The 23333-nt window shown below is 40.5% G+C and overlaps 1 protein-coding gene across 2 annotated transcripts in view; it reads right to left on the reverse strand.

Moving 5' to 3' along the window:
* Positions 1–23122, reverse strand: part of CCDC62 (coiled-coil domain containing 62) — a 43023-nt gene extending 19901 nt beyond the window's left edge. The window contains exons 1-9 of one of the 2 annotated variants that reach the window (XM_036874113.1): positions 22816–23122; positions 20248–20440; positions 17288–17454; positions 15099–15200; positions 12337–12508; positions 10217–10318; positions 5500–5588; positions 5034–5149; positions 2483–3229 (exon numbers count right to left, since the gene is read on the reverse strand). In XM_036874113.1, coding sequence (XP_036730008.1) covers positions 2483–3229; positions 5034–5149; positions 5500–5588; positions 10217–10318; positions 12337–12508; positions 15099–15200; positions 17288–17454; positions 20248–20440; positions 22816–22851 — 1724 coding nt within the window. In that variant the 5' untranslated portion in view covers positions 22852–23122. The remainder of the gene's footprint in view (positions 1–2482; positions 3230–5033; positions 5150–5499; positions 5589–10216; positions 10319–12336; positions 12509–15098; positions 15201–17287; positions 17455–20247; positions 20441–22815) is intronic. The other variant, XM_036874115.1, reaches the window with a different exon arrangement.
* Positions 23123–23333: the final 211 nt, after the last annotated feature.

A 23333-nucleotide genomic window follows, 5' to 3' on the forward strand; every position in this document is an offset into this window, starting at 1 on the left:
TTGTGTAGAATATTATAAATGAATGCATACCTTTAGCAGTAAGAATTAAAACCAAATTCTTCGTTAAAGGGTAACTACAGAAGAGAGAATTGCCCTCCTCCCCACACCCACAAAAAAAAGCAAAGAAAAGAAGGTGTGAGGGACGGGATCATCCAAAAGAGAGGAAAAAAATGAATACAGCATAAGGTTAAACATTTGAAGATTTTAGGTTTTTGGTTTGTGAGACTGATTTTTGTTAATGGTCTTTTACAACTCCTTCTGTGAAAGCAGAATGGCACTGTTGTGGGTCCTTGATTCTTCCATAGGGTCTCAGTAGTTAGAGAACAGACACGTGTAGCTAAGTTTCTGGTGTGCTGTTAACACTGGGCTCAAAGCAGAGCTGAGAGCAAGAGGCCCTGGAAACCTCTTCCTCCCACAGGCCCCGTAAGGCAGGCAGAGCTGCGGTAGCTTCTCCCTCCACACGTAAACCCCTGTACGTCAAACGGAACGGCAGTATAAATGTGAACATTTTAGTCAGATGATGAAGTAGGTACACAAGCTCTTATAATCTAAGGAAAAACAGGAAAACATCATTATCTTTTCCACTTAATCACGCGTTTGTCATGCGATGCCTTGGCAAATGCCTCTGCCGGCAGAACAAGAAGTCACTTGAATCATTTCAAGCCATGGAGGTCAAAAGGGCCTCGAAAGAAAACTCTGAAATTGTCTTTGAATTTCTTTCATACGTTAAATTTAATATGTGTCCACTCTGCTCTTAAAACTACTTAACACAAGCTTTTCCCTTAATATATGCGTGTTTTTGTTCAATAGTGAAAAATAGGAAGTTGTGCCCTCCTGGTACTTGCAATTATCTAAGATGATCTTTAAAAACCAAATATGAATAGATAATATTTAGTGTAACAACCAGTTTTTGTTGACAGAATAATTGTATGATTTTTAAGCGACTCAGGCTTCTAAAAGGGCCAAACGATAATCCAAACAATGAAAATACCAGAAGGAAAATTTAATCATAGAGTCCTATGAAAGTCAATGTGGGGGCTTCCCTGGTGGCGCAGGGGTTGAGAGTCTGCCTGCCAATGCAGGGGACACGGGTTCGAGCCCTGGTCTGGGAAGATCCCACATGCTGCGGAGCAACTAGGCCCGTGCGCCACAACTACTGAGCCTGCGCGTCTGGAGCCTGTGCTCCACAACAAGAGAGGCCGCGATAGTGAGAGGCCCGCGCACCGCGATGAAGAGTGGCCCCCGCTTGCCGCAACTAGAGAAAGCCCTCGCACAGAAACGAAGACCCAACACAGCCATAAATAAATAAATAAATAAATAATATATTAAAAAAAAAAAAGTCAATGTGATGATTAAAATAAGGCTCTCAATACAGAAACTTCATCCTTTCTGTAATTTAAGATCAAAGAGCTAGGTTTCCTTTAACAATAGCAGACATTAGTATAGCACCCCTCAACTAACTACAAGATTCAGCAATTCAAACAGTAAGATGAGCCTGAAAAATGCAGCCTATGCCAATAACTAATCCATTTTTTTTCTCTTAAAAAAACCAGTTGGATAAGGTGGTCAAAAGGCACAAACTTAAAAAAAAAAAAAAAAAAAAAGGCACAAACTTCCAGTTATGAGATACATAAGAACTAGGGATTTCATGTACAGTAGGATTAATGTAATTAACACTGCTGTAGGTTATCTATAAAAGTTGTTGAGAAAGTAAATCCTAAGAGTTCTCATCACAAAGAAAAAATATATTTTTTTCTTTTTCTTTTATTTTGTGTCTCTAAGAGATGACGGATGTTCACTAAACTTACTGTGGTCATCATTTCCTGACGCACTGGAATCATTATGCCGAACACCTTAAACTTATACAGTGCTGTATGTCAGTTATATCTCAATAAAACTGGAAAAAAAACCCAATAACTGTTACCAGCTTATTAAATACAAATATTCTTTCTCCTGCATGATTTTTAAAAGTAAGAAAGTTTGGGAAATGTAAAGTGAACACAAAGGCCAAAGCAGTTGGATGTGTAAATAAGCCAATGGGGGCAAAAGGAATGTCTTATCTGGGGTCTAGGGAATGTAATCTGGACATGAAAGAAACGGCTTATCGATTCAAAAGGATCCTGGCTGAGGAATGCCCCAGAGCAGCACTCTACTCTGTAAAGTGACCTCCCCGTTTGTTTTAAAATAAAACATGTTTGCTCAGCTCATGACAGCTGGCTTTGTTTTTAAGCAAAACTTTTGCCTCAGAAGCTGTCCTAGGCACAAACTTCTCACTGGAATCCAATACAGTCTCTGTACAATCAAAAAACTCAACAGCCTACCCTGTGATGAAAAGAGGAAACGGTTTGTCAAACGCAATTTCTGTTTGTAAACACTGGTTTCCGTTTCACGGTTGGCGTGAAGTGGCTACTGCAGCCCTTTTATATTTCTCAAAACAGTAAGTAGGCTCCCTGGGTGTTTACAAACATGAAACGAGACTGACCTTGCAGAGGAGTTGAATTTGGTTCCACTGGCACTTTCCGAACAAGTGCACACCGATTTGTGGCGCACGATTCTCTGCACTTTGGAAGGCTTGAAGATGCTCATCCATTCCACGTCAGACATGTGGCCTGGAGCTTCGATTGTGAAGTTACTCGGGTGGCAGCACTTGGATTCCCACATGTCGCTTTCATCCAGACGGGCGTCGCTTTCATCCAGACAGGCTTCGCTTTTATGGCAACATGAGACTCCAGACCTTTCCAGGTGATCTTGACATTCGACATCCAGCTTTTCTGGTTGTTTTGAACCAGAACAGTTGGCCAGGCCCAGGTAAAGACTGACGTCATGCCACTTTTCACCGGATGCAGATGTTGATGTTCCCGAGAGTTGTTTCTCTTCATTCTGAACCCCAACTCCATCACCTTTTGGTGATTTTGCGTGGATCTTGCAAAATGTACTTTTGTTTTCGGGTTCAGTCTGGATTTTTCCTCCCAGAGACCAAGACTTTTGTTTCTCCACTAAGTCTTTTGCAAATAGAGATGAGACAGCAATTACACTTTTTCCCCCAAATGAAGTATTAACCTGTAGTTTCTTCTCTTTGCATACATCATAAGAGCTCTTGTCTGACTTATTTTGCTGAACCAACGTGGTCTCAAATTTTTGGTCCTTAACCAGTGACTTCTGATCTTCCTCCCTCCTAAAATCGACTTTTAGGTGGTTATTTTCAAGGTCTGATAAACACATTTCTCTGCTATGGTGGCATTACAAAAAACGGAAGTTATAAGATACATTTGATACTGTCGTTCTAAATATTTCACTCAAACCTCATCAGCTGAGCTAAACCCTAGTAAGACCCATTTGTCTGAGTTGAAAATATGAGGTAGAATTTGTATATTCTTCTGAGCCCAATTTTAGCCCAACCTCCTCCAGGAAGTCTTGCTGACCACCATACCCACTCCCCTCTTCCCATCCTTAACGTCCACTGTACTCACTATCCATACTGCAAATCATTATCTTACTGTACATATTAATATATATCTAATTAATCAGATAGCGACTTTCCTATTATAACTATATCATTCACTGTTTCATACATATAAAAGTTTTGTGAAAAGATTCTTAAGGTTTTTTTTTCACATGTAGAAGCATTTTTAATCCTCCTGGAACCTAAGACAGCCTTTAACATACACTAAGTGTTCTGTAAATACTTGTTGCTTGATCTGTTATTTCTCTTCCTAATTCACAGTTAAATAGACGTAAAGTCAGGATTGAAAGGCAATGGAGAGTCAAGGTACAACGATAAATTGGAAAGTGCCAAATGTGTTCACCATACTGCATTCATGACCATCCCATTTATCTGCTGGATACTTAATGTATCTATATATTGAAAACTGGTCTAAAGTAAAAATGACACCACATGTGCATAAAATAAAAATCATTATGATAAACCTTTTAATAAATTGTCAAAGTTTTTCATGTCACACCTATTCAGGTGTTCTAATCTGTAGGATTCTGATCCCTCCTTCTAGAATGGGATAAGCCACTTTACGTTGTTAAAGAATAACCTCAATCATCTAGCCCAGGTACCTACCAGGGGAAATGCAGTGCAAAAAGGAAAAAGAGCCAATAGGTTAGGGGTTTTTGCCTGCAAGAGGTCACTGGGTTGGTCTGGTGTTTATTAGTAGCAGCCACAGCTGGGATACAGAGCAATGGTGCAACAACCCCCAGCAAAAGACCTCGAAGAAGAGTACAGCAAATGCAGCAAAGTGCGGGTGAGTCCCCAGTCCTACTGTCTGTAGCAGCAGCTGCTCCTTACATTCCTCCCTGCAACTCTGACCACCCCCATCCTGAACTCCACCCTCCGGGGAAAGGAGCTGCGTCATCCAACCCAGCTTCTGCGCCTATGTGCGGTGATGGGGAACTCCCTGAATTCCTGTTCCTTTCCATGACTCCCTGTACCATTTCTGCTTGTCAAAGTGGACTCAGTTTAACTGTGGGGCAGTTGTATGCTTGTTAAATTAAACCAGACCTCATATATTTATATTTTAATTTTACAGAAACCAATTTAATTCACACACTGCCTTTTATAGGTAAGAGTAGACATCTCCTCCTATTAACAAGGAAAATGGGAAAATCAAGCTGAGAGCAGAGATCACCCTCAGCTGAACTCCTACTGCAGTTATTTATACCATTCTTTGGCATTATTTTAAGCAAGTACCATGCCCAATATATCTTCATTTTCCCTATTCCTAGCCCGTGCCTAAAATACTGAGTGCTGAATGAATGAATAAATGATTCATCTCTGTAATTTCTACTTTAGCTCAAAGCCTTCTACACAAGCACACAAATAATGTGTTTAATGAATTTAATCAAATGGTTAAATTAAGATCATGCCTAAAATTCTCACTACAACCCAGGATTAGCTCATATATATTTATTCCCTACTACCTACCAAACAGTACTTAAGTACTGGCCCACAGCAGGTACTTAACAAATATTGACTGAATGATGGAATAAAACACAAGATCATATTAATAGCATCATACTAAGATTACCTGGATTCCAGGGCCTTTGATTCCTCCATCTTTGAGTCATATATCTGTATTAATTCCTGAGAATTTTCCACATTGAAATTAAGAAACTGCAGGTCACGCTGTTGTTTTATGTAAATCTGCCGTAGATATTGATACATCAAAATAAAGTGTAACAACAAAGCTAAACTGAGCCAACAACTGGCACTTTCAAATGCCAAAACAGATCAGATAGTGACTAAAGAAGTATGCTGAATATGTTTGCTTTTATTTTTCCTATGTTAGCACTGAGATTTGTTAATGTAACTAGTCTCCTAACCTTTCATTACCATAAGCAAGACCCTATCTGCTAGGTTAATATGATATACCTTTAATGTAGTCAGGATTCCAAAAGCATCATAAACGAAATCACTGGGCATACACTTTTCCTAATTTGATGTTTGTTTATAAGCGTTTCCCACCTAATAGAGAAGGTTAAGTGGGAACCTACCTGTCTCAGATTATGCAGCTCTGCGCTCATGCGTTCTTGCTTTGACTTTGCGATATCCAGTAACTCGTCTTTCCTTTTTTCTCTCTCTACTATTTAAGAACAAATATTATTAAAACGTTTTTCACCAGCCCATATCATCACAAACCTATTCATTTCCAACAAGTTTATGCGCGGCTAACTTTTTTCCCCTCCTTCCTGAATTTTAAAATTGCAAAATGGATGGCTGGAAAGAGCTTTAATCAGTGATTCTGACTAGATCCTTCACCAAATTTGAAAACTTTCACAATATAATTAATGTTAAGTCAAAAAAGTATTCAAAACTGTACCAACTCTCTGCTCAAATTACATGTGTGTCTGTATGTAGATATGCATAGAAAAAGGCTGAGAGCAAGTATACTGAAGTATCAAATTAAGTTATTTTTTTAGATGGAAGGATTAATGACAATTATTTTCCTCTTTTTTTTTGAGGGGGTGGTTTCTAAATCTCTAAATTTAATACATATTACTTTATTCTTTACTTACTTATTCACATTACACAGGTAACTTACAAATGCATTTTCCTTGTAAAAATCCAAACAGCATATTACCTTTACCAACAGAAAAAAAACTAACATTACAGGGGCAAAAAAAAAAAAAAAATCACTATTTTCACCAGTATGTAAGTCAATCTGATATAATCTCACAATCAGGCCACTTGTATGTATTCTCACTGAGCAAAAACTGAAGATATTTGGACCTATGAGGTGACCCCATAGGTAGACAAACTTGTCTTTCCATTTTAATGAAAGTCCAGCACTCCTTTACAGACTTTCTTTTTCTTGAAAACTCTTTACCTGATGGGTAATTAAGATTCAGAATTTTCTTTAATATACATAGTATTACACTCAATTTTCTAGCCCAAAAAGACAGAACAGAGGTTTTTTTTTTTTAAATCTTCATTCTTTTACAAAGACCATAAACATTCTGCTGAAACGCAGACACTTCGCTGTTACTAGAGTTGGGGTATGAGAAATCAGTATTTTAAAAAGTTTCAGAACTTGGCAGATGAGAACCCCCAGAAAGGAAAGATCTAAAGTGCTATACGAAGACTTGTACGGGAAAAAAATATTAATATTATGCTTAAGGGGAAATAATTTCATTCACATAGAAGTGATAGATCAACAATAAATGTCTCACCTAAAAAAAACCATTATCTTTATAAGAAGTTCAAGCTAAATGCATAAAATGACCCTCTAATTATTAATACATGAATCGGTTTTGAGAATATCAGGTGCAGCCTAAATCAAAATTTACAACTTCTATGGTTTATTAACAAAGCACCTTTTCCACATGTCATTTTTCTCATGGATGAAAAAGAATACAAATATTGATTATTATCGCTTTACATCTGGAGCGTCACAGAAACCATTTAAGGACAAAGGCATGAGTTTTGCTGGAGACAGCAACTCTACTGAGACAGCTTTTCTGCAAAGTGTCTGCTGGCGGTCACTGGGGACCAGGCGGAATAAAGCGTGAGGAGGGATCTGTGAAAGCCACCACCTCCTGGTCAAACACGCTTAATGCTCAGCCCTTCTGATACGAGTCTGCAGCATCACCTTTTTCTTTTTTAAGATTTTTTTTGATATGGGCCATTAAAAAAATTTTTTTTATTTATTTATTTGGGGCTGCATTGGGTCTTCACTGCTGCACGTGGGTTTTCTCTGGTTGTGGCAAGCGGGGGCTACTCTTCGTTGCGGTGTGCGGGCTTCTCATTGCGGTGGCTTCTCTTGCTGTGGAGCACGGGCTCTAGGCACGCAGGCTTCAGTAGTTGTGGCACGCAGGCTCAGTAGTTGTGGCGCCCGGGCTTAGTTGTTCCGCGGCATGTGGCATCTTTCCAGACCAGGGATCGAACCCGTGTGCCTTGCATTGGCAGGCGGATTCTTAACCACTGCGCCACCAAGGAAGTCCGATGTGGACCATTTTTAACGTCTTTATTGAATTTGCCACAATACTGCTTCAGTTCCATGACTTGGCCTTCTGGCCACGAGGCATGTGGGATCCTAGCTCCCCGACCAAGGATCGAACCTGCACCCCCTGCATTGGAAGGCAAAGTCCTAACCACTGGACCGCCGGGGAAGTCCCGCATCATCTTACTTTTAAAGGTAATCCTCGTGCACAGAATTGAGAACGTGGCACAGTGAAAGCCACGGCGTCGGATTTAAAACTTACGTCTCTTCAATTCTGAATTTATTTCTTTGCATTAGGTGAGTCAACACCATAACAAAAGCCTACAGTGCACTTGCAATGTTTATGTAGAGTCGCATTTAGTTTATGTGAATTCAACTCTATGCACAAAGAAAACAGTAAAACAGTAGCTCTTTCTCGGTGGAAGTGACACCCTCAGGGCGTCTGGGACTCCGGGCTGCTCTCAGCTCTACCCACCTCTTCCGTTAACAGCATGATCACACACTGGGTGCATTCCCAGCACTCAGAGATACTTGTTTTGGACACAGCACAGCCCCTAAACAAAAGCCAGCTACTTTATTTGGCATTCAAGGATAATTTTAAATATATTTCAATACTGCCTTAATCTGACTTTAGAATAATCTACTGTTGCATGAAATAGAATTGTTTCCTTAGATCTGATACTTTCGTACATGGCTGGGTTATCTGGGTTTGGTCAAAGTGGAGTGAGTCCGCCTATTTCACAAGTTGGTCACTGAAGACAAAGAGGTATGGAACTCTGCTGACACCTGCCTGAGCGGGCAGCCTAAGGAAGACAGCACAAAAGAAAGGGTGCTGAAGTCTGGACCTGCCAAATTCTGATCAAGCTTCTGTGCCTTTTACTGCCTGGAAGACCTTCACTCAATCTCACAGGGCCTTGTTTACGGGACTCGCAGGGCCACAGAAATGTAAACTAGTATCATTGTTTTATTTGCGAACTTCTTATATGCAACATGTACAAATGAAACATGTCTCTAAGCCTCTGTGAAGAACTTCATCTTCAACAAGAGGAAAAAGAAGTTTTGAACTTAGAAGTACATTTTTAAGACATCTTCCAACCTTGAATAAAATGTGTTAATTTTTAGCCATGACACCTGATAGCATGTTATCATGTTAAGCCTTTAAAAATTCTTTTCAGGCTTTAATTCACTTTTATAATTTAAACACACAAAAACTGTTCTGAGACAGTGGTACGAATAGAAAAGATATTTAAGAAATCAGCTTAGGAAATGATAAAAAAATATTTCACAAAATGGATTTATTAGAGTATTATCTAACAAATTACATATACTTTACCCAGTAATACATAATAGAATGAGTAAAAATAGATGAACCAAAAAGAAAGGAGATTATTAAAATGTTCTGTAAATGTTTTTCCTTCCTCTGACCTCGCACAACATTTTATTCACAGCATCTGTAGAGCACTAAACTCTCTTTGGGCCTATGAGCTTCTTAGTCACTAGCAGAGTACCTGGCACACAGATGCCGATCTAAAGATTGCGGGAATTCAACTGTAAAGCTACAAACATATGTATAGATGTATATCTTTATGTAGATGTACAAATATATGTATATCTTTATGTAAGTATCTGTAACAATGTAAGAGATAATTACTTTGAGACACAGTAATCCTAGAAATAATGGAAATAGTGACCTCTAGTGGTAGAAAACTGCATTTCCCCAATCTTTAATCCCATGAGATTAAAATTAAGAATTTCATTTTATTTGAAAAAAATGTAATATAATACTGTATTCTGCCCTTTAACTTATAGAAATGTAGTCTCTTCCTAGCAGGAAAGACAATTGAGGGTAGGTATGAGTAGACCCAAACATGTTCACTTAATTAATTAAATTCTTGTTTCTTTTGGCCACACCACATGGCATGCGGGATCTTAGTTCCCTGACCAGGGATCGAACCCGTGCCCCCTGCAGTGGAAGCGTGGAGTCTTAACCACTGGCTCTCCAGGGAAGTCCCAGTTCATTTAATTTCTATTTGGAACTTTACCTCCAAACATATGATTTTCTTCATACAAACTACCAAAATTAAAGTCTAACAAAATCTTCTTGGCTGTCAGGGCCATATATAGATAAGCTCTAAATATCAGTGATTCTCAGTTGGGAGCAGAGAAAGGGGAGGCTAGAAACTCTGACATACTGGGGTGGGTTGGGGTTAGAGTGTAGGAGAACATGGCGGTGAGGGAGAGTGGGGAGTGCCACTTTTATGTTTATCAGAAGGGGGCCTAAGTTACACACCTTACTGACAAACTTGCTTTTAAGTCATGAAAAATTCATCTCCAACATTATTATTTTGCGGTCATACTGATGTAACAAAACACATGAGTACTTTCCAACTGTAATAATTACAGGTGGTCTATTTGCAAAATTGAAAAAATGTTGAATTCCTAATTTTTATCTAGTATTTGCAAATACTTGGCTCATAAGATTCTTTCTTATTGAACTTCTAAGCACAAGTGCTATGTTTTTAGTAAGCTAGTATAGTCACGCACTCAAGCTGGAAGGGAGAGCAGCTCATTTCACAGAAGAGGAAACAGAGTGAACTGGGAGGCAGATAACAGCTTTAAAATTCCCTGCCTGGTCCCTCCTCATTTCTCAAAGGGTGTTAAAATAAATTAATAAAATACATAAAGTATTTTGAGAGAGGTACAATTCATTTAGCCCGTCACGGTAGTATCGTAGAACGTTCAGGTTACTTAAACTAATTATCTATTTTTACCAGTAAAAACCAATTCATCATGCAGGCAACTTTTCTCTTGCTTGAGGCGAATGATCTCTTCTCGTTGTTCATTATTTTCTGTTGTCTTTTCATTTAGATCCTCTTCACAAATAGGGGGAAAAAAGGGGGAAAAAAGTCCTCAAATAAATACTAGTTCCTAGAAGAATATACACTGTGAATACCTCTCATGTCCTCCGCACCCGCTTCCAATTAATATGAAGTCCTGTTCGATCTACAGCCAAAATATGTCCCTCATCTAACATCTCACTGCACCCCCAGCAGTGACCCTGGCCAAGGCTCCCATTGTCTCCCTGCTCGAACCCTGCCTCTCCCTTTGCAGCCTACTATCCACCGAGCCATCAGGGCCATCTGCTGGCGTCGCTTCTCTGTTACAAGCCCTTGTGCTACACTTAGGAGGAAATCCAAACTCATTACCTTAAGGCCTGCACAGCCTGGCCCTGCCCTTTCAATCTGTTCCTTACACTGGCCCCAACCTCAAAACCCACCCCAGGGCTTTTGCATTTGCTGTTTCTTCTGCCTGGAAGGTCCTGGCCCAGATCTTTGCACGACTGGTTCTTCCCATCATCCAAGTTTCAGCTCTAATGTTCTCTTCAAAGACGCCTTCCCAGCGCACCCAAATTAAATGAGTCTCTTTCCCTCACTCTCTAGTACACTATCCATGATGCTGCTTTTATTTTTTTCATAAATATTGAATTTATAAAATAAGACATAAAAGTTGATAAAACAGACTTCTTTTTACTTTAAATCTTACCTAGGTAAACACAGCATTCAATAAATACTTATCGAATGCCTACAATGTAACCCAGGGGCTGTGCTATTAACTGTGGGTCCAAAAAAAGAGAAGACAGAGTCCGTCCCTGCTGTCAAGGGGCTTATAGTACGATTATGATTTTAGCTGAAGCTACAAATGGAGACAAAATTATGATTTACCACTAGTCAGGGCATCATAGGAACAAGATTTTAGGAGGTGGAGTTTTTTAAATTAAATCTGCCCCGATAGCCTTTCACAATTTGAACAGCAACTCCCTGCCTCATGAGGGATTCCACCAGGGACAGAGGCGGAGCAACTGCACCATCGCACGGCTCTGTCATTCTAAGTTTGCTTGTTCCACAGCAGGAGTCAGTCTTCGTGTCTAATGTGATGACCACTTATAAATGGGACAGTCCGGGTGCAGATTTCAGACCTGGATGGCGCCTCCATCCAACAGCTTCCCCTGCCCCACAGAGGGGAAAGGCCAGAGAAAAGTGGGCCTCCCTCCACATCCTCTGCAGACGAATATAAATTTTTACTCCATCACCTAGATCCATATTCCAGTACACAGCACTAACCTATCTGGCATACCCAGCCTTCGTTTCATTAGAAAACGTCAAGTAGTAGAAAAATAAACTGTGGGGTTACTGTGAGAATGAAAATAGAACAGGAGGACACAAAAGGAATTCCCCCCAAAATAAAACATGCACCAAAAAGCCACTCTGGGAGTTTGTGTTGTTAGTGGTAACTCCTCACCGCTCTCTGCATTCCTCCCTCGATTTTTTGTAAATCCTCCCACAGAGGATTGTCTGACTCTGGGTTCAGCCATGTGACTCACTTTGGCCACAGAATGAGGGGGAAGTGATGGTATATATAGGTCCTCCCATCCTTCTGCTTCTCTTAAGCTTCTGCCTTCACCGTGGGAAGAAATGCCCAGGCTAGCCTACCGGGGAGGAGAAGATGCCCCAGTGGAGGAGCTCAGCTGGGCCCAACAGAGATCAGCCAATTCCCATGTGGCTTCCAGATACATGAGTTTCTCAAATTCTCGTGGTTGCATGCCACTGAGATACTGTCGTTGGTTGCTACAAAGCGTATAGTAGCAAGAGCTAGCCGGTACAGCAAAGGCAGGATTATTTTTAAAATAGAACGCATTAGGCAGTTACCCCCAACTCTGTTATTTATCTTGTAACACAAAAAATTGCAGCATAATTCTATACAAATGAAATGAACATCTCATGGTAGGACCTAAAGCTAACAACAGACCTACTCTCAGTTATGAGATTAAGTGAACCCAAATGAAGAAATATATTCCCAAGATAAAATGCTTAAATTTATGCCTCTTCCTTACCTTTTAGCTTATTGACTTCAATCTTAAGTGCCTTCAATTTCTGCTTATAATCTTGCTTTTCTTTCACAATACAGGTCTCCACCGCCTTAGCGTCGCGTAAGGCATGCTCTAACAATTTAAATTTACCCGAACAGTCAGCAATGTGATTGACTGCCTCGATAATATCTTTGTCCTACAAACCAAATTCGAAAACTGTTACATAAGATTTTAAAATTCCAACTAAACAATAAGAAAACACTACACTTATTAAGATCTCATTGTGGGAGAGGGATAAATTGGGAGATTGGGATTGACATATACAAACTACTATATGTAAAATAGAGAATGAGTAAGAGCCTGCTATAGCACAGGGAACTCTACTCAATACTCTGTAATGACCTATATGGGAAAAGAATCTAAAAACAAAGAGTGGATATGTGTATATGTATAACTGATTCACTTTGCTGCGCACCTGAAACTAACACAACATTGTAAATCAACTATACCCCAAAAAGAATTAAAAAAAAAAAAAAAGATCTCATTGTGTACCCGGTTTCATTCCAAGCACTTTCCATGTGTTACCTCGTTTAATCCTCACGGTAACTCTCTGAGGTAGGGACTACTGTTACTCCCCACATGACAGAGGACTCGACAGTAAAGTGGACACAGTTATACAACTGGTTAGTGACGGAGTTCCGATTTGAACTTAGCCGGCTGCCCCTGAAACCATGCACGAACCACCATAGTTCACTGTCTCACAAAGTTTAGAAGCAAACATTTGATTACCTATGAAACTGTAATAGCAATAGGAAGGCTGGTGACCCTTGAGGGGGCTTATTCTCTGCATTACAGATAAATCCCATAGGCCCTCTCTTCCTCCCCTTCTTTTCAGCTTGTAAAAATGACAGACTCCAAGACCTTATCCCAAACCTACCCAATTCAGAACCTCTTATTGTTGAGGTGGTTGTTTTAATTACATAAAAGGTATCTATGTGCTTGTTGAAAAGCAATTCAAATAACACCTGAAAGTATAAAAATAATAAGGGGCTTCCCTGGTGGCACAGTGGTTGAGAATCTGCCTGCCAATGCGGGGGACATGGGTTCGAGCCCTGGTCTGGGAAGATCCCACATGCCGCGGAGCAACTGGGCCCGTGAGCCACAATTACTGAGCCTGCGCGTCTGGAGCCTGTGCTCCGCAACAAGAGAGGCCGCGATAGTGAGAGGCCCGCGCGCTGTGATGAAGAGTGGCCCCCGCTCGCCGCAACTAGAGAAAGCCCTCGCACAGAAACGAAGACCCAACACAGCCATAAATAAATTAATTAATTAATTTTAAAAATAAAAATAAAAATAAGCAAAAGTACTCCCCCACCACTCATGTGGAATAACTATTACTTGCAGGTTTTACCTTTGCTTAAGGACAAAGGTTTCTGCGATAGCATCCTATACGCGTTCCTAAAATACTTCACAGTCTGCACATCTCACGTTAGGACTTATGGGAAAAACAGGGTTTGGGCAGACCATTCAAAAACCAATGGAACTCTGTGATCAGACCAGTAGCAAAGAAACAGTAGTCCTGTTACGTACAAGAACACAGTTCAGCAAATGCCACTGCAGACACATCAGTCAGGCAATCCTCTTCAGCTTCACCAGGAGTTTGCTATGATGGACACTGTAGAGGTTGCTGAAGCCAGGAAACTGGTCACTACTTGATTAAAGACAATTCTATAGATTTTAATATTTTCTTTTTAATTTTATGAAAGCTTGTCCCTGATCACTCAAAAACATTAATGTGCTGGGAAAAATCACATATGAATCAACATGAGTGTCCCATTACACCAAAATCACTCCTCTAGCCACCTGCTGTTCAACACGTGTTACCACATAGAAGAGACTTTATCAATCACTGTTTATGGCATGTTAGTGACTACATCAACTACTTGACTGCTAAGTTTTCTTCTCAATTAAAAACATATTAACGGGCTTCCCTGGTGGCGCAGTGGTTAAGAATCCACCTGCCAATGCAGGGGACACAGGTTCGAGTCCTGGTCTGGGAAGATTCCACATGCTGCAGAGCAACTAACCCTGTGCACCACAACTACTGAGCCCGCACTCTAGAGGCTGCGAGCCACAACTACTGAGCCCACGTGCTGCAACTACTGAAGCCCGCGCGCCTAGAGCCCGTGCTCTGCAACAAGAGAAGCCACTGCAGTGAGAAGCCTGTGCACCACAACTACTGAGCCCGCACTCTAGAGGCTGCGAGCCACAACTACTGAGCCCACGTGCTGCAACTACTGAAGCCCACGCGCCTAGAGCCCGTGCTCTGCAACAAGAGAAGCCACTGCAGTGAGAAGCCTGTGCACCACAACGAAGAGTAGCCCCCGCTTGCCCCAACTAGAGAAAGCCCGTGCGCAGCAACGAAGACCCAACGCAGCCAAAAATAAATTAATTTAAAAAAAAAAACATATTAACAAGCAATTTGATAGCTAATGACTTTATGAGACCCAGTAATGGATACCTCAGAAGAAACCAGCTGAATGCAGGCATGCTGGACCGTGGAATGGGCCTTGGAGACAGAGACCAACAGTGCAGTCCTGCCTCCTCTCAGTGCCTTGGGGGCATCATTTTAAACTTGTTTCCCGCATTTCTAAAACCAGAATTTAAAAAAAGAGAGCAACATTGATAGCTCAACCTATCTGAGTCGCTGTGGGACTTCAGTAACTTAATGTACATTGCTATCAACTACAAAGTGCCTGGCAAGTGGAAGTATCGTGATTCTGAATTACCTTCAGCTTTATCATGGTGGTGAGAGCCTGTTCTCGAGCTTGCAATTGTCCCACTTGAGCAGAAAGTTCCACTAATGTGTTGCTGAGATTTTCGTTTCTAGCCTACGAGGGAAAACATAAAATACTAATTGAGTCATTTAAAAGCTTTCATTACTCTCACCAGCCACAACCTGTGCTCATTCTTCTGTTTTGTTTTTTCTGTTTAGCTTTTTTAGTAACAAAGCGGGCTAAGTAGGCAGTCATCAAAAAGGAACACAAATATTTATTTCCCCATTATCCCCAGCATCTTCTCAGTATACTTGAGTTTTGCCCTACTGAATTCTATCAGTTACGTTTATAAACATGTCTACTTCCTAATGGTCTTTAATGTATACTTCCAGGTTGGCAAGAATGAAAACTGGATTAGTAAGAGACTTCCTTTGCTGAAATAAAGTAGCATTAATGAACTTTTGTGCATCTTTACTCTATGTTGAAACAATTTCATATTGGGGTATTCCCACTTATCAGGGTTTTTTTTTTATCCATAGATCTAGATTTGATATAATTATTGTGTACATAATGTGTTTATTGGTTGGGAAAAAAAGAATAATCAGGCTTTTTAAAAGAGATCTTCATGGAGGAAACTTAAATGCATGTTACTAAGTGAAAGAAGCCAATCTGAAAAGGCTACATATTGTATGATTCCAACTCTATGACATTCTGGAAAAGGCAAAACTCTGGAGACAGTAAGGAGATCAATGGCTGCCAGGGGTTGTGGCAGAGAAGGAGGGAGCAGAGCAGAGAGGGTTTTTAGGGCAGTGAAACTACTTCTGTATGACATTACAATGGTGGATGCAGGTCATTATTTGTCAAAACCCACAGAACGTACAACACCAAGAGTGAACCCTAATGTAAACTATGGACTTTGGGTGGCAATGATGTGTCAGTGTAGATTCACTGATTGCAACAAATGTACTACTGTGATGCAGAATGTCCACAGTGGAGGAGGCTGGCTGGGGGAGGGGGCAGGGTCTACGAGAAATCTCTGTACATTCCACCCAATTTTGCTATGAACCTAAAACTATTCTAAAAAATAAAGTTTATTAATTAAAAAAAAAATCTTCCTGCTATGGACTGAATTGCACCCCCCACCCAAATGCACATGTTGAAGCCCTATGAAGCCCTAACCTCTAATGTGATGGTGTTTGGGGGTGGAGCCTTCGAGAAGTAATTAGGTTTAGATGAGGTCATGAGGGTGGGGCCCTCATGATGGGATCAGTGTCCTCATAAGAAAAGACACCAGAGAGCTTGCTCATGTACTGTCTCTCACCCTGCCACATGAGGACACAGTAAGAAGGTGACCATTTGCAAGCCAAGAAGAGAGCCCTCACCAGAAACTGACCAGGCTGGCACCTTGATCTTGGACTTCTAACCTACAGAACTGTGAGGAAAGAAATTTCTGCCCAGTCTATGGTACTTTGTTATGGCAGCCCAAGCTGACTAACATGCTTTCATTTTTTAATTCAACATATCAAGAGATTCCAGAATAGTTTTCACTTATTTTATAGCTAGAAACTGTCTAGAAGAGTAATCTGAAAAAAATTTTAGACATAAAATCTATACAATTATTATGAGTTATTAAGACTCACTATATTACCAAGATCTATACTGATATCATTATGAAACAAGAATATGAAGGCTATAACAACAACAAAAAAGGCTTTCTCACTGCGTCTCTCAAAAAGCATGAGCTCAAAAGATATCTGATGACTCACCAGCTAGAAATGAAAACTGAAAAATCACTCTTACAGATTTTATTCCCAATATGCGCCACTAACGTGCTATAGATATTTGTTTCATCAGATTAGACACAGTTATTCAGAAAGCATAATTTGAAGCTACTTGATGATATGGATTTCAGAATCTGAGAAAGGCTTTCTAAAATAACCCATTGTTGATAAAATGATAGATGCTTCCAAACAGATGGCCTAACAGTTAGAAAAGGGCTGTAATGAAGCTTCATCTCCAAGACAAGATAGCACTGGCAGCTAATCAAAGCCCCACAGTGAACACAAAACTATGATGATGGATGGATGGATATACTTTCATACACATGCACATGCATTTTTAATGGAAATATTTAAATCTAATTTTTCAATAACTGAAACACAAACAGAATTTGGGCTAGGGAAGCTTATCTTAAAACCAACCTCAAGGTCTTCAGAGAGGAGAGTGGAATGGGTTGCCTTTTGGGCCATTTCTTGAAGCTGTAGTTGAGTCTTTTGAAGAGTACTTTGGCATTCAATGTGATTCGATTCAAGGGTTTTTACCTTCTTTGTGAGTGACCTGATTATTTCAGTTCTTTTATGTAGTTCACCTGAGGGAGATTTCATCAATAACTTACTTGTGGTCAGATTTGAAGCTGAAAATGCATTATATTCAAAACACATGGTTAAAGGTTAATACTTCTTTTAAAAGTTTTTATTATGAAATGCACGATATTGTACCTTAGTCAAGAAACAGAACACCAGCGGCAACCCAGAAGGCCCTGTATGTCACTTCCTGAACACAATCTCTCCAATTTCCCACCTTCCTAACCACCATCCTGATCTTACTCATTTCCTTGTTTTTTTTTTTTCCTTGTTTTTTATTATAGTTTTACTATCTATGACCACATCCCTAAGAATAGTTTAATTTGAACCATATGTAAATGGAATTATACTCTATGAATTCTTCTGTTTGCTTTTTTTGGTCAAGATTATGATCCTGGGAATTCCCTGGCGGCCCAGCGGTTAGGACTCCACGCTTTCACTGCCAAGGGCCTGGGTTCGATCCCTGGTTGGGGAACTAAGATCCCACAAGCTGCCTGGCACAGACAAAAAAAAAAAAAGATTATGATCCTGAGATGTATCCATGTGGCTGTAGGTAACTCCTGTTTGTGTGCTGTATAATATCATTATATGATCATGCCAAAATGTATTTATACATTCTACTACCGGTGGCCATTTGGACTGTTTCCACTTTGCAGCTATGATGTACAATGCTGCTCTAAATATTCTCCTACAAGCATCTTGGTGCTTTTGCAGGAGTTCCTCTAGAGCCTCGATACTCAAAATGTGGCCCTTGGACCAGCAGCAGGGACATCACCGGGGACCTTGTTAGATACACAGACCTATTGTATCACAATCTACATATTAACAAGATCCTTAGGTAATTCATGTGCATATTGAAGGGTGAGTAGATTTCCTAGAAGTGGAAATGCTGGGCCATAGCTATGTATATCTTCAACTTTACCAGAACTGTCAAATGATTTTCCAAAGTAGCTGTACCAGCTGACACGCCCACCAGCAGTGAATGAGCCTTCCCTTGCTCTACACTTTTACCAATACCTGATATTTTTTGCCAGGCTGGTAAGTATAAACAGGTCTCATTATGGTCTTAATTTGCATTTCCCTAATTACTAATGAGAATGAGAACTTTTTTGTACATTTATTGGCCATTCAGTGTTCCATGAAATGCCTATTCAGGTGTCTTGCTTATTTTAAAACCAGATACTGATGGTTATACAGGCAGACCTCGGAGATATTGCAGGTTCAGTTCCAAACCACCACAATAAAATGAATATCACAATAAAGCAAGTCACACAAATATTTTGGTTTCCCAGTACATATGAAAGTTATGCTTACAGTATATTGTAGTCTACTAAGTGTGCAATAGGATTATGTCCAAAAAACAATGTGTATACCTCAATTTAAAAATAACTTATTGCTAAGAAATGCTAACCATCATCTGAGCCTTCAGCGAGTCGTACTAGTAACGTCAAAGATTACTGATCACAGTTGACCATAACAAATATAATAATAATGAAAAAGTTTGAAATATTACGAGAATTACCAAAATATGACACAGAGACACAAAGTGAGCAAACGGTGTTGGAAAAATGGTGCTGACAGACTTGCTCAGTACAGGGTTGCCACAAACCTTCAATTTCTAAAAATCATAATATCTGCAAAGTGCAATAAAACGAGGTATGCTTGTATATAATGTTATCTTTGTTCTTTAATATGTTTATATAAAAGATATTAATTATATAAGATATATTGCATCTAATGTACAATCATATTAAATACTGCGTTTATGTGTATCTACATGTGGGTGGGTGTGGTCAGAATAAAATCAGATGGTCATCAACAAAATGGAAAAATTACTCATATTTAGATTGTCGCATTTACAGAATCCTTTTTGTAATATAAGTAAAAAAGAAGGCGATATATTGTTGTCTTTCTATTAAACAGATCTAGTATTTTCCCCTCTAGCACATTCTAGTATTAATGCAGTGTCAATAGAACATTCAGACTTTAGGGCAGCACGAAAAGGGATGACAGTTAAAATATGGTACAAAAGGAAATTTTTGTAAGCCATTTTTGAGATTGCTCTTATTTTAAAAGATGACTATTTCAGGTATTTGAGATCAAGTTCAATACCAAGTTTAAAATCTTTGAGTCAGTTCAAGAGAAATGGCCAGTTCTGTGGCATCTTCATTCATACTTTAGCTCAAAACTAATTTCCTTCAGGTGCACTCTTGACACTCCATGTTGACTGAAGCTGCCCAGCCCTCTTTCTACAGTTAAGTACTTTGCTTGCCCTACTTTAATTCACATTGTGTTTGTTCTGTTGTGAGTGTTCATGATGTCATCCTATCTTCAATTAAAATAAACTCCAGGGACTTCCCTGGTGGCGCAGTGGTTAAGAATCCGCCTGCCAATGCAGGGGACACGGGTTCGAGCCCTGGTCCGGGAAGATCCCACATGCCGTGGAGCAACTAAGCCCGTGTGCCACAACTACTGAGCCTGCGCTCTAGAGCCCGTGAGCCACAACTCCTGAAGCCCGCGCACCTAGAGCCCGTGCTCCGCAACAAGAGAAGCCACCGCAATGAGCAGTCCGCGCACCGCAACGAAGAGTAGCCCCCACTCGCCGCAACTAGAGAAAGCCTGCACACAGCAACAAAGACCCAACACAGCCAAAAATAAATAAATAAATAAATAAAATAAACTCAATAAACTCCAGTGCAGCAGGGATTGTGTTGAGATATTCCTATCTTTCCCTTGAGCCCTTTTAACGTGTTGGCACGTACAAGTGCATGACAGATGCTGCTGCATATATGTCTGACCTTCTAATTTGCTGCAACGTTCTTCCAAAGTCAACACTTTCTGCCGATCCTCTTCCCATGAAAGAAGCTGTCTTTGATGTACTGCAACCATATCATTGAGCTCTCTATCTCGATCTTTTAATTCTCCAATGAGCAGCTGTAGCTCTCTCCGTTGTTTCTCGATAGTGGAAATCTCAACTTCTGACCCAATGCTCTAAACATAGAAAGTGGCTTCACGTCAGGATAAAACTAATCAACATAAATCGGCCAAAGCATATTTTCCAAACAATTATATCTTCTTTTGCTGCCAATTCAAGGTAGTTAAATTAACTACGTTTTATTCACTGATTATAACATGGCGTCAAAATTATGTATATTTAAAGCAAGTTCACACCTACTGTACACTCTGCCTCTATCACTTTCTGTCGTACCATTTACACCACTCTTAAAGAGTGGGACCATTTGTAAAACCTCCATTGGTTAATCACAAATGAACCCATTTCTGCATTTTCTTTTTCTTTGCTGTCAACCCTCTCCTTGTATCAATCAACAATATTATCCCTCAGCTGCCCCAGAAATTCTACGGCAGTCAAGTAAAGGGAAACAGGAAGTAATTACTGTTTAAATGTAACTGATCCAAACTCAACATACCTACTTAAAAACAAATTTTGTAAAGGAAAAATTTCAAATATACGCAGAAGACAAGAGAATAGTACAATAGACTCCCATTTGCTCAGTACCTAGGTCTTTCTTACCACTATCAAGATTTTGCCACATCTGTTTCAATTTTCCTTTATCTTTTTGTTGTTGATAAAAAATACTTTTTACTCTTAGATACTTTAGTATGCATCTCTAAAAATGAACGTTTTTATATTACCATGATGCCATTTTCATGCCTAACAAAATTATCTACGATAACTCCTTTTAAGCATACATCATTTTAAAGTCTAGTGCAGTGAAGTTGGTCTGACCTGAGTTGGAATCCAGAATTAGCCACTTAGTGGCTCTAAGACCTTGGGTAAGTTACTTAATGTCCTTAAGCCTTAATTTCCTTGTCTGTAAAATGGTAATAGCAGCATTTTAACTTCTTAGAGTTGTGTGGATTAAGCAAGATAATCTCGGTAAAGCACTTCACAGTACTTGGCACCATTGTAAGTGTCATTAAAAATTAATCAATAGTCAATCTAAGAAAGAAGTGGAAAATTTTATTTGAGCCAAGCTGAAGATTATAACCTGGGAGACAGTCTTTCAGAAAGCTCTGAGAACTGTTCTGCCTGTAAGAGGTCAAAACACAGTTACAAACACTTTCAAGACAAAGGGCTACACATCAAAATAATATATTGACCTTTACACAATGCAGATCTGCGCATACAAGGCAAGTAGTGGGTCACTGTGACCCCTTACAGGATTGAGAAAGGAATGTTATCTCCTAAGGAGTTCCTTGCTGACACCAGGAGAAAATAGCTTTTTTTTTTTTTTTGGCAAGCAGGCATTCCTACGTCTTCTAAAAGGATCTAGTTAATGTATAATGCAGATGCACAATACACACCAAAGCGGAGGAAGCAGTGGCAAGACGACAGAGAAAACTTTGTTAACTTTTTCTTGTCCTGCCTTAAAATAATTTTGTTCTATCATAAACGACCAACAAACATTAGCTAGTATTATCAATATTATTTTATTATTAAGGTTGTAAGTCACATTCCAAAGTATGGTGTACTGTCCCCATCTATGAAATAAAGAACTAAAAACAAAACAAAAAAACCCAAAAACTGAATCACTATGCTGTATACCCGAAACTAACGCAATATTGTAAACCAACTATACTTCAATTAAAAAAAAATAACTAAAAGTGTTACTTTAAGAATTCTACCTTGAAGACAGTAGTTTAAAGTTCACCAGAGGCCCATGTACATCATTATTGCTTTCTGAAAAATAAGATTTGTAAATAAATAATAACGACGAGTGAATTACAGTTTCTCACTAAACAGAGAAAATGGAATTTGGAGCCAAGGGATTCCAAGCCACAAGACTTGAATTCCAGTCTTTGGTAAGCCATTTCACTCACTCACTCATTCAACAAATATTTACCGAGCGCCAAGTCGTTGGGGACACAGCAGCCGGCAAGGAGCACGTATTCTAATACAGGAAACAAGCAACAGGCCAAGCGTGCAAAACACGTTCATCTTATCCTATACCGACAACTGCAAAGCTTGGGCAAGTTTACTTTCAAGACTTTTTGGTAAAACGGTCTATCAGAGTGTTGCTCCACTCGCAGGGTACTGTGAAGCAAGTGAAGCGCAGGAAGCGAGGAGGTATATAGAGAAGCAGCTCTACAAATGCCCAATGTTATCGTTAAAAAGTGAGCACCCAGTACTCGCGACTCGACTCTGCGCCTGGGCTGAACAACCCATTTTCATTAAGGTAAGGAAACTGATGTGACGCTCCGTTTTCCTTCTGCGTCCTGGGTATTAAATTTTAAGCAGAAACGATTCCTGAATAACCCCAATGCACGTCGTCCCCGCGGTCTGCTCTCCTCTCTCCCCGGGACGCGCCGGCGGAAACGGGAAGCGCGGAGCAGCGGCCGCTCACCTGGCGCCCGGCCAGGAAGGAGGCCGAAGGGTTCATAGGTGTTTCCTCCGCCCCCGGAGAGAGTCGGTGTGCGCAGCGTCACCCTAGAAACGCCATCGGTGCGCCTACCCGGAGCGGCGGGGGCGAGCCCCGAGCCCCGGAGCCCCGCGCCCTCGCTGGCCCAAGCAGGCTCGCCCAAACCGCCGGCCCCGCGGAACGCGCCCGGCCCACTCGGCCTACGGCGTAGCCGAGCGGCAGCCCCGGCTCTCGCGACACCTCGGCGGCCGCAAGACCCCGCAGGAGGCCGGTTCCCACTCGGCCTCGTCGGGCGCGGGCCCCGCCCCCCTCCTGGCGTTTTGTTCTTCCAAATCCGGGCCTGGGGGCTCTCGAATGGTTTACCTGGAGATGTAAAAGCCATTATCCCGGCCCGCAAAGAACCGTTCCTCACCATGACCCAGGGATTGATGGAGCAAATGAAGGGCTGTCTCTGCCCCGTCGCCCTGGCGTGTGACCATGTGCTCGCTTACTTATTTGCCTCT

The sequence above is a fragment of the Balaenoptera musculus genome, chromosome 14 (assembly GCF_009873245.2).
Source record: "Balaenoptera musculus isolate JJ_BM4_2016_0621 chromosome 14, mBalMus1.pri.v3, whole genome shotgun sequence".
Classification (NCBI taxonomy): domain Eukaryota; kingdom Metazoa; phylum Chordata; class Mammalia; order Artiodactyla; family Balaenopteridae; genus Balaenoptera; species Balaenoptera musculus.